Source organism: Gymnoscopelus braueri (genome assembly GCF_963280865.1).
Source record: "Gymnoscopelus braueri genome assembly, chromosome: 3".
Lineage (NCBI taxonomy): Eukaryota > Metazoa > Chordata > Actinopteri > Myctophiformes > Myctophidae > Gymnoscopelus > Gymnoscopelus braueri.
The window spans coordinates 4939879-4952307 of record NC_137612.1 but is presented as its reverse complement, the minus strand read 5'-3'; the positions used below and the strand labels follow the sequence as shown (position 1 = coordinate 4952307).

General features: G+C 40.7%; 1 protein-coding gene across 2 annotated transcripts in view; it reads left to right on the top strand.

Annotated features, from left to right (window-relative positions):
* The window catches only part of tpra1 (transmembrane protein, adipocyte asscociated 1), a 48322-nt gene extending 36070 nt beyond the window's left edge, over window positions 1–12252 (top strand). For both annotated transcript variants that reach the window (XM_080424887.1, XM_080424888.1), the window contains exons 2-11: window positions 2257–2447; window positions 2812–2944; window positions 4280–4366; window positions 5366–5438; window positions 5598–5677; window positions 7065–7175; window positions 7295–7355; window positions 7499–7601; window positions 9112–9192; window positions 9767–12252. In XM_080424887.1, coding sequence (XP_080281013.1) covers window positions 2269–2447; window positions 2812–2944; window positions 4280–4366; window positions 5366–5438; window positions 5598–5677; window positions 7065–7175; window positions 7295–7355; window positions 7499–7601; window positions 9112–9192; window positions 9767–10037 — 1179 coding nt within the window. In that variant the 5' untranslated portion in view covers window positions 2257–2268 and the 3' untranslated portion in view covers window positions 10038–12252. The remainder of the gene's footprint in view (window positions 1–2256; window positions 2448–2811; window positions 2945–4279; window positions 4367–5365; window positions 5439–5597; window positions 5678–7064; window positions 7176–7294; window positions 7356–7498; window positions 7602–9111; window positions 9193–9766) is intronic.
* Window positions 12253–12429: the final 177 nt, after the last annotated feature.

Here is a 12429-nt window from a genome sequence, read left to right as displayed (position 1 = left end):
CACAGACACATGCGATCTGTTTTGGGTTAGCTTTTAGCTGTAGAATACAACTCTCGTAGACTAGCCCCTTTCGGGACCCTGTTTACCTTTTTTGTATTTGGGAAGGCGGTATACCAGGGTCCCTTGTTGGTTAGAACACGCTCTCTCGTACCGGCGGCTACCACTGTCTGGTCTCGGGCGTACAGCTCGTCGCTTAGAAGTTGCAGAGATTTCTCAAAGGTACCAACAAGAGCAATACTAACACGCGAGAAAGCGGCATCAAAAAGCGGGGATCGGCGATGCCGTTTAACATTTTTAATAATTTAGTAAACCTTAAGCTCCTTTCTCACACTCTGCTCCTGCAGCTCCACTTCCCATGTCCCGCCTCCCCGCGTTGTGATTGTCATGCAAGCGTGTAGGAGCTCGCCAATCAGAGGCAGTAACGTAGGACGCGCAGCTTGTCAGTCACCGCGGGGAGGCGGAACATGGGCAGTGGTGCAGAGTGTGAGAAATGAGCTTAAGTTTTACTAAATTATTAAAAATGTTAAACGGCATCGCCGATCCCCGCTTTTTGATGCCGCTTTCTCGCGTGTTAGTATTGCTCTTGTTGGTACCTTTGAGAAATCTCTGCAACTTCTAAGCGACGAGCTGTACGCCCGAGACCAGACAGTGGTAGCCGCCGGTACGAGAGAGCGTGTTCTAACCAACAAGGGACCCTGGTATACCGCCTTCCCAAATACAAAAAAGGTAAACAGGGTCCCGAAAGGGGCTACTCGTAGACGTAGTTATGATTCTGACGTTTTCAATCTACGAGAGTTGTAGGGGTTCACGCCCCATGGAGACAGGGACTTTCTGCACTATGCCCCGTAGACACTCCAAACATGTACACACTGAAAATAAAGGTGCTTACCCCCAAGCCCCAAATGTTAACTATCTCTACGGGGTAGTAGTTTGATGTAATAATCCATATCTTTCAATAAAGAAGTGTTTTAATGCCGTCTGTGGCCGATTCTGTCGGAAGTTCCCAATGGGCGGTAGTGGTAGTGACGGGTAGTGACGGGGCGCATCTGGTGAAACCCGGAATTACACTCAAATGTAAACAGAAAGTAAACGAGGGTGAAAAAATGGCGTTCGGCCACAGACGGCATTAAAACACTTCTTTATTGAAAGATATGGATTATTACATTAAACTACTACCCCGTAGAGACAGTTAACATTTGGGGCGTGGGGGTAAGCACCTTTATTTTCAATTTGTACAATGTTTGGAGTGTCTACGGGGCATAGTGCAGAAAGTCCCTGTCTCCATGGGGGGGTGAACCCTACAACTCTCGTAGATTGAAAACGTCAGAATCATAAATACGTCTACGAGAGTTGTATTCTGCTAGTACCGCACGGTCAGGTTAATGTTGGCCAGATTTCCTGCTAAATGAATGGTAAATCTTTAATGTAGAGACACAGACACATGCCATCTGTTTCGGGTTAGCTTCTGTTTCTGTGTTAGCCCTGGATCAAGACTATCAGACATGTATTTTATTGAGTCTGACTTTTACTATCGTATCTATGATGATAGATGTATGATATGATATGATCATACTATAGATATGCAAATGTAAAAAACAACAACATACATCTATGATAGTCTTGATCCAAGGCTAGTTCCTGTGTAGAGTATGTTTGCAACGGTCAAATATTAACTCGTAGCTGATGAACTAAAACAACCCAGTCCTGTTACATAATTGTTTGTAGGACTTGGGGGCAGGTTTGCACACTTCTGGTATAAAGGTACGTGTAGCTTAGCCTGGGATCAAGACTATCATAGATCGATGTTTCAGGGCTAAGAAGATCGATGTATTTGATAGAGTCTGACTTTTACTTTCGTATCTATCTATGCAAATGCCAGAATCGAAAATACATCTGTGATAGTCTTGATTCTTGATCCAAGGCTATGGTGTAGCTTTGCCTGTGATGTTATAATACTCACCTCTACTCTGACAATTGTTAAAACCAACAACATAATTGTCAATCATATTCTGAGAAGGTACAGGTACACCCAAGTGGCCTATAGTTGCAATTTGCAAGCTAATATTCTATCTTGTAGAGAGATATATCAACCTAAACCTGTTTTCTGGAAAGATTCCGGTAGATTTGTTTAGTACTGTTTTACTACGTTGTTGTGCTTTATCCTGTGTCATTAATTTGGCCTGTTTTGTGAAGGGGTTGTTGTTGTTATTATTGTACATAATTACTGACTGTACGTTGACGGTTTATTCTCCCCAGCCCCCTTACACAATGCGGGACACAGTAACTGCAGTGGTGAGGTTTGCACAATACAATGGCAGCGTTTTCCCCACCACAGCAGAGAACACAACGGTGCCATCATTCCCAACCTGGCAGCCTGACACTGAGGCCAACATCTCTAAGCCTCACAAATGTCTGCAGGTTTTGTACGAGGACATTGGAGACTCCAGGTAAACAATGATCAGAGAATGTGTTGTTGAATCAGAGAATGTGCCATGCTGCGCAATATTGTAACTACACAACTTGAAACTGTGATTCATTGTGTCTCCCTCACCATTTGAATAGGTTTGTGATTTGTACCACAGATAAAACTGTTACTTTATCTAATTCTGCTTACCAGAGATGGGATCTGAACTCATCTCATTGATTAGTTGATTTAAGTTATTATTGACAAAACAACCATATATTTTGTACAATATCTATCAAAAGCATAAAACCCCCAAAAGCTTGACAGCTTATTTTCATTGTGGTCCTTTGAGTGCAAATGTACACATGCACAATGCCTTGCCCTTCATTTTCTTTTCTTCATCTTAGGGTAAGGTTCTGGGACCTGCTGCTGTTGGTGCCCAATGTTGCGTTCTTCGTGTTCCTGATGTGGAAGCTGCCCTCAGCCAGGGCAAAGATACGAGTCACATCCAGTCCCATCTTCATAACCTTCTACCTGCTGGTAGGGCACTTTGCAGCAACTTACTTTGTAGCATCCAATACAGGAAGCCATGAATGAACATCTGATGACCTTGATCAATGACTGCTGCATCTATGTTTTGCTGGTGTTCCTATTTGGTTTAGCCTAGTCTGTAATTTCTTCAAGAGTAAATCCTTCAATGCAACATTGATCCAAATCAGTGTTCAGCCATCTTGCACCTATTAGTGCATCTTTAATGTCACCTGGGTCTCATTATTTTCCCTTTACTGTGTCTTCCTTCTGGGTATCTCTTATCTAAATTAATATTTCCAGTTGCTTGCCTCTCTCTGTTTTCTCCTCTCTGCTGAAGGACAGGCATCATTGTAAATCTCTAGATTTCTTGTACCTAGCCTTTGAAGTTACACACACAGTACTTAACCTACTTATCTAATTTAGGATGTATTCACACATACACTGTGCTTTCATGTTGTTGTTGGGAGATTCAGAGCGATCAGTATGTTCCTGACCTGTTAGTAAATTCAGAACACTGCACTCTGAGAGTGGGAGCACTCAGCGCTCACACCAGACACTCTAGCTCTAGCAGAAGGTTTGTGTGAGCATCACGGCTGAAGAGATGACAAAATGTGATGGTTGTGACTCGTTGGGTTAACACACGCTCAAAATGTTACTGCTTCATCTTGTTATCTGGCTAACAAGCACATTTAGTTCATGTTATGAAAACCTTCAAAATCATGTTTGATACTAGCCGAATGGAGACATTTTATGAACCGGTTACGTTAGGCTTTACCGATTAATTAATCGATAACCGTTAAGGAAAAATGTGTGTAAAAAAAAAATGTAATCGTTAAAAGAAAAATTTATCGTAAAAAAAAAGAAAAAAGGCCAAAATACATTTTATTTTGAAGGGCCAAGTCTACACAGTTTGTTTTGTGTCTCCAGCAGTGTCTCTATCTCTCTCTGGAAGAGGTTGCACATGAACTCTGCAGCCGCACTGAGGCGCTCCAACACAAACAATACCAATACAAAGACAAGGAAGAAGAAGAATAAAGTGGAAGTCACGTGTGGTTGCAGGTGTAGATTTGGCCAAAAAACAATTTAAAAACATTTTGGCCCTTTCTTTTTTTTTTATGATAAATGTTAATCGTTAGTATTAACCAGCTGCCGATTTCTTAACGGTTATCGGTTGGCCATCCCTACTTCATACACTAGCTTACGAAAATAATTTAATGTTATTACACAGTAATATTGTTATTTACATACTCGTCGTCGCTGTCTGAAAAAACATGTTATTTTATAATGTTTCAGTTTGCTGTCTTGGCAGTTGGCACTCTGGCTAACCATTTCCTGTTGTGTTAGGTTTTTGTAGTTGCAGCAGTCGGAATCACCCGTGCCATTGTGTCCATGACTGTCAGTGCATCCAGCGCTGCCACCATCATAGACAAAGTAAGACCACACAATTATTGGTAAAGGTGTTGGTTGTTTATCTATCTTGTCATGATGTAACTAGTCCAACTGTCGAAAAAGATTTCTCCTCATTTACTTGCACTGTGAAACAGCTCTCAAAGTCACTCTTTTAGCACATAAATGAATACGGAAAAAAAGCTGATTCTGACTTCACAAAATCCATTACGGCATTAAAAAAATAAAGAAAAAAATTCAGCATCCTGATTATTTTACTATTTGAAGATTCGGATCCAGCCTGGGGTTTTTTCCTAATATAAATAGCTTAAAAAAATGTTACATAGAATCAGCGCAATGGAGAAGGGTATCTTGTCAATGGAATTAGTTACATCATGATAAAGGTAATAAATCCACCACCCAAATATCTACCAAAGTGTCCTTTTGCTTTAACATACTTTTCTCCCACCAGTGCACAAGAACTTAGATGTAAAAGTTATGTGAGAAATTAAGGGGATTCTTTTGAACAGTGCAAATCGGTTCAGGATGAACACCTGATAATTCAGCCTTACTTTAACTTGTGAAAATGCAGGCCCAGTTGAAACACAACATATGGTCAAGCTGGACTTTCCTGCAAGCTCACAGATGTGCAGCAGAATCAAATCTTCCTAGATAAGTAGAAAGTTAGCCATAGAGTTTTCAGCTGACTGGATGGAATCAGCAGCTGCCTTATCTTGTCGCAAATGCCTCTTTTAGTCATTTCTCAGCTAGGTTCATGGGAGCCAGCCACTGCATGACTTTGCAAGGATTTCACACTGAATGCAAAGGCATGGCTGACATTCCTCACATACCAGACAGGTCCCCATGGTGTACTCAGTAATGTACCTACTGTTTCCATTGCACACTGTCTTCCATGCTGTGTAGATAGAAGTGAAGGTAGAGGATTATGTTATGCAATGGGCTGTAAACAGGGCTCTAATGGTACATGTTTGATCAGCATGTGGATTTTAATATGGTGACTTCTATTATTCTGTGTCCCCTTAGGTCCTGTGGGAGATCACCCGGTTCTTCCTGCTGGCTATTGAGCTCAGTGTTATCATCCTGGGGCTGGCTTTCGGTTAGTCCCCTGAATCTGTTTCACTTCCAGTTTACAAGAACATGACTACATGGGAGTTTTGAGTGGCTGTGTATAAAAATGGATGTGTGCTGTTGTTTCAGCCGAATGCTAATGATGACGCTGACTTTTTCCCCCCTCTGATCCTTGTCATTATGTCAGGTCACTTGGAGAGCAAATCAAGTATAAAGCGTGTGTTAGCCATCACTGCTGTGTTGGCTTTGGGCTACTCAATCACACAGGTAACTATAGATAATCATCTGTCCACTGATTGATTGATTGAATACTTTATTAGGAGTTTGCAAAAGAAAAAGCACAGGAAAGTACAGTTCAATACAAGGTCTGCTAAGAGGATTTTAAACCCAAGAAAGCCTATGGCTTGTTTCCATTGGGGTCCTTTGTACTCAATTCATCAACACATTTAATGACAGACAAATATACATTACTATGCAAAACATTATATAAACAGTTAGAAATCAAAATGAAAAATATGTACAGTAAACAGTTTGGGGGTGGGGGTAGGCATTGACTTTTTACAGGGGCCAGTTTCGAATTGCAGCCACCTGTAAGTGGTTTTGAAGGAGAGTAGGGATTTACACTTCTTTACGACTGTTGGGGGCGTTCCACATTTTTTGTGTTGTAGCAGGAGAAACGACAAATGATTTATGTGCTGATGACACAAGAATTGTTGACGTTTGAAGGTCTTTCTGGTGACCTCATGTCTATGATGTCAGAACATTTTTGAAAGTTTAGTTTCAGAAACATTCTCTACCAGTCAAATAAAGAATTAAAAAATAATTGCAGTCAAGCAACCGTCCATGATAAATTTTACAGCAATTAGATTTCAATGGTGTTTCGCAACGCCTTATGCAAGTTTTAAGTTCAATGAGTTGATTTGCTGTTGAGTTATATCATTGTGGTCATTTTAGCAGCCTGTTCATGACATTGATCCCGGAATACAATAATGCCTTATCTCAGAGATAATATGGCCGTAACGTCGGGAGGCCAATCAGAGACTCAAAGTTCACTGGTCCAGCACTGTACGATACCCACCAAGTCTGCCAAAGTCCTCTTGAGCGAGGCACACTAAACCCCCAAAATGCTTGATGCTCACACACTGTGGCTGACCCTGTGTTCTGATATATCTCTCTCTCTCTCACACACACACACACACACACACACACACACACACACACACACACACACACACACACAATCATGTGATAATTGACTAGTGCAGAGTACCCCTTTTCAGCCGGTACTACGATGTCAGTACAGGCCCGTACCCACTTGCGCAAGCGGCAATTCACAGGCGGCAATCGTCTTTTTTCTGTGCATTGACTTTGCATGTAATTTGAGGAACATGGCAGTTTTGTGGAGAACCGCTGATCCAACCGACTTCACACTTAACACTGCAATCCCCTGGGTTGTGAGCAGTACACACACGGCAAATGTGAAGACGATCGGTTGGACGGTTCTCGAGATATATGAAGGAGGATAGATACACATACACATACACACTAACTCACAGAAAGGAATTTCTAGATATTGTCGTTCTACAGTAAGCCTTGACAGAAATGTTTGTATAGCATTTAAAAGGATATTGAGGCATTTCTCTTTTCCTCTCAGGGCACACTAGAGATCCTGTATCCAGACAGACATCTGTCTGCAGAAGACTTTAACATCTATGGCCATGGAGGAAGACATTTCTGGTTGGCCAGTTCATGCTTTTTCTTTCTGGTCAGTATAGCTTCTAGCTAAAGAACAAACACAGAAAAAGCATCATCATATGTGTATTGGGAATCCGACAACTTCTATCTGACAATACAGTATCTCATGATTTATTCTTTTCTTTTTAGGTGTACTCGCTGATTGTCATCTTACCTTATACTCCAGTGAAGGACAAGATATCACTGCCATGTGGGTTCCAAGATATTTTGAACAGGAAAAAAAAACATTAAACTTCTAAATTAAATGATGACACCTTAAATTCTGCAAATCAGTATAGTGTTGTTGTGTTTCAAATGTTTTGGTTACTAATGCAAATCTTTTTTTTTTTCCAGCTAAGAAGAGTTTCTATGTGTATGCTGCCATCTTATCTTTGCTCAATTTGGTCCAAGGGCTGGGCAGTGCTCTGCTGTGTGCCGACATCACAGAGGGACTCTGGTCAGTATTTTCAACATTTCAATGGGCTAAAGCCACTGGCCCCCTAGTGTGAATAAGCTTTTTTTTAAACCCTGAAAATAGCAGATATACAAGCTCACAATGCATTGCAATGGGCTTATAGATCAGATATATATAGATTTTTTAATAAAGTTTGAAGTTTGAAAAACATACAATAAGACAATAGTGACATGCCCATAATAGGGATGCCAAGTGCTTAAACTGGCACAATAATCTTATGAATTGAATTTGTTTTAAAATATATATATGTTTTAATGAATTATTTTGATTATTTATTTCAATATCCCTTTTAATTGGCCCGCCTGGCAGCCCTGCTTTGAGTGATACTATTTGTACCATTTTTGTGGTGAATAAATGTAGGAATATACTGAAGTATACTGTAGTTGTAACAGCTGTTTCTCAGTCATCACATACTAACTACAAATAGTAATTTCAGCAAGATGTCATGTTAACACATAAACATAGATTTATTTAATGTATACCTGACTATATAGACTATATTGTATACCTGTTATAGTCCTTCGTGAGTATTTCATGTGCTCATACTAAATGTGCATTTTAGACAGGACAGTTTATATTTAGACAGGACAGGAAATTGAGCCAGGGCAGAGACATACTGTAGGTCTTGAAGCAGTTATGCTGTGACCATGTGGTTGGTGTACAGTAATCTACAGCACACCCCTTTATTCAAGTGCTTTGAAATCCAAGGATCTCACGCACCCTCATTTATATCAATCACAAGCAGAGATGTCTGACCTGTAACAAATTAGCTAATTAAATCATCCCTTTTGCAAATTGCAAATTGGAGAAATGCATGACACTATTAGAAATCGAGAAATGCCATGAGTGTTGGTAATTTAAAAAGGACAAGCAGGCTGTGCTATAATTAGTTAATACATTTTCTTCCACTCTCCTGTTGATCTACACAATACATGTTTGACATATGTTGTTTAGTTTGCTATGTTATGCTAGACTACACTTCTTTTTTGTTTTTGGCTTTTCTGCCTTTATTGGTGGTGAAGGTAGACAGGAAAGAGAGAGACAGACTGGGAGAGACACGCAGCAAAGCTAGTCGGGAACGGGATTCGAACCCGCTAGGCGCATTAGAGCCTAAATGCCCGGGCCGCTAGACTACGCTTCTTACTTGACCATCTTTGACTTTAAGGACTTTTCACTTACCTAGTTTTTCTTCAGTCTAGCTGTGGATAAATGCTAGATGGCATTTAATGACTAGCATCACTCAGCTCTTAATCTCTCTCTGACTTCACTGAGATCCTGTTGACTGTACCGTCTCTAATACTGTTTTGCTGCTGATCATAACACACTTACACTCTGTACCGTCTCTAATACTGTTTTGCTGCTGATCATAACACACTTACACTCTGTACTGTCTCTAATACGGTTTTGCTGCTGATAACACACTTACACTCTATTAGCCTTCTCGTGGGAATAATGCAATGCTGAGTGTGGGTATTCTCTTTTTCTGAACCAGCTGTGTGGACGTCACCACCTTCCTTTACTTCTCCATCTTCGCCCCACTCATCTACGTCGCCTTCCTCAAAGGATTCTTTGGGTACGTACAGTAAGAATAACCATCTAAAACTTCCATGCAGTTGTATGTGTCACCATTGCTATTCATCAGACTTATCTAATTGTCAACACCTTACATATCCCCCAGGTCGTAGTGATGTGTCGTTCATGATCGATTCGTTCAAAAGAACTAGTTCATTTGCCATGAACGCGAACGAGCTCGTTCACTTTCTGAAACTGCTACGTTCTCACGCGACGTAAAAAAGAACGCTCCCGCGATGGTGTTTTACACACTTTATAAAAACACACATTAACCGCTTTAGCCCTATTTTATACCTAGGCTATTTGAAAATAGCAGATCTACAAGCTCACAACGCGTCGCATCGCGACGCGTTGTGAGCTTGTAGATCGGCTATTTTCAAATATGTTAGTACTTTTACTTTTGGTTCTTTAAGTATATTTTGATGCCAATACTTTTGTAGTTTTACTCGAGTACATTTTGAACACTAGAAAATAGCGCTACTGAACGAGAACGTGAACGAATCATTTGAACGAATCATTGCTGTGGACAAAATCGTTCGTTCGCTGAAAGGAACTTTTTTTCCCACCACTACCAGGTCGGAGCCAAAGATCCTGTTCTCTTATAAGTCGCAGGTGGACGAGCTAGATGAGAGTGACGTCCACCTCCCTCCCACCTCCTCCTCAAACCTGGGCCGCAAGGAGGTGGCTGACCAGGGCCTGTACTACTCCTCCACCCAGTTTGACGGTTCAGGTCCTGGTATGGCCGGCGTGGTTGGGGCCTACCTGGACGATGTGGCCTCTGGCCCCTATGGGGCCAGCAGCATCAACAGCATCGACAGCGACCGCTGGAGAGCCATCAATGCCTGAAAAGATGAGGAATGGATGGATGGAATTATGGAGAGAGAGACAGTTGGACATGCTGCTGGACTTGGAGCCACGCTGTAACATGGTGTTGGTAGGCAATGAAAGGATGTTGCCAGAACAGAGCAGAATACGCAGTGTGAGGCCAAGCAAGGAAACACTTGGTCTTCGTCATTACCGGGGTGGTGGACGAGTGACGACAGAACTTTGATAGCCTCTAAAAAGGCAGTACTGTGAATTGAGTGTCTGTTTCAGAATGCTGCTGCTGTGACAGAGAATGGAAGAAGGCCCTCGCCAAGGACATTGTCAGCAACCTTAGCCCAATAGGATCAGGTTGACAGATCTTTCAATGTAGGTTCTTCACAGTAAAATCCCACTGTTCATTTAACGCCAAAGAGTTTACAAATGGAACCAAATCGACCATTTGGTTCCATTTGTACACCCTTCAGAGTTAAAGGAACAGTGGCATTTGTCTGTGTTTTCCTGCCAGGTTCCATTACATTTCCCTCAATACTTACCCTACTGTAGCTATGTACTGCAAGTGTATGCAATCATTATGAAGTTGGACGTCCCTTCCTTTAAGTAACAGTTTGTGGTGAAGGGCTGTTTGTTGAATGGTAACAAAACACCTGGACATTCCCATCCAAGGCTTGCTATTTTAAGTAATGGCAGTTCAACTGACTTCATTATCTGCTGTCTATACTAGATCTGTGATTGGCTAGCTTGTTGGCTTGTATTGAATCACTGTGCCGCTCTTTCCACAGGGCAAGACCTTGTGCTAATTCATTCTGATCTGTGTGATTTCTTTGACTTCTGAAATCAGTGCTGTTATTTCTCTCCTTAGTGAAAGTCTGTAGTATGGTGTCATGTGTTAGACACATCCACGTGAAAGATGAAGAACTGTGCTGCTGGCAGAACACTAAAGATTGATGAAACTAGGACTTCTCTATGTCTTGGCTGTAACATGCCTGTATCTGTCATAATCTGTTTTTTAATTTATTTTAGAGTTTTGCTGTACTTTATTTTGTATCATTCCTGCTGTTTAATGCATACATATTTGGTAGCTTCATGTTAAAGGTGGCAATGAAAATGGCCCTTGAAGATCATTCCCAAGTTAAGATACTGACCATGTTTGTGTGACAAATTATCTTCCATTCCAAATTGGACACATCTGTATTTGATTTGATTCCTACAAATACTTCTTTCATGATATTGGACCATAAATATCATTCAAGTCAACCACAGGGATGGAAGTAGTGATTAGTTTAGGATCATTACGTACTGGTTTCTGCACTTTTTATCACAAGCAAAATAACTTATTTTTCCTTTGCTGACCAAAACATGCTGGAATGATTACCTCATCTACGCCATTGTGTTAATGATCACACAATTTCAAGGAAACAGCTGCTTGAGACTTGAGAATTATGTTTACGTTTTCCTGTCTAATTCTGCATTGAGTTGTTTCACGTTTGCCAGCTTCTAAAAATTGATTTAATTCCTCTAGAATATCTCTCACCATCGGTTCAGCCATCTTATCTCTTGCTTACATAAATCAGGAGTTTGCAGCCAACTGTATAACAGTATACCTTAAAGGGCTTACTTGTACACACCCTTGACTGAAGATCATTCCATTTCAAGTGAAATTTCCATTTGTTTGCTTATCTATATAAATAAGATAGTATTCCATATATTTGAAAATGCTCCACTGTAGAGTACTATCATTTGGTATGGAAGGATTGGTGTAGGCCATTTAAACAAGCAGTATTCTATCTATTGTAGTGACCTGCTACAGTATATGACAAGACAGTTATTTTTTCATAATTGTAAATCCACAACACACAGCATTCTAAATGTATGGGGGAAAGTATTTCTTACAGATTCTTTGCTTTGCTCGTATAATATTTTTCATAATTTTTAAGGGTTATGATTGTTCTTGTACACTGGGCTGAATTTCCTGACAAAATAGTACTGCAGGATTATCCCTGTCGATGTGCAGTGAAATAAATTGATGTGTCGAGGGCCGAATTCACAACATTGAGATGTCATTTTGGTGCTGTCTGGTTACACAAAATGTTTGAAGATGTTTGATAGTGAAACCAGTTTGAGAATGGAATGTAAATGACCTTTTTATTTAAGTGCATTGTTTATTGAATATTCAACCCTAATGTGACGTGTTGAACATTCCATGAGCAGCAAATTAAACTATGCTTTATTTCATTTATCATGTGGGGTCTTCCATGTTTTTCAGCCCAAGGACCCCCTAGCTGAAACAGATGAAGCAGGTACCCACACTACATATTGTGTTGCAGACTTTTTCATAGATTTCATAGATGGCTTCATAGACTTGTTTGACGGCACTGTCAATGTGTGGCGTTGTGTTGGATTCATGTGTATTTTC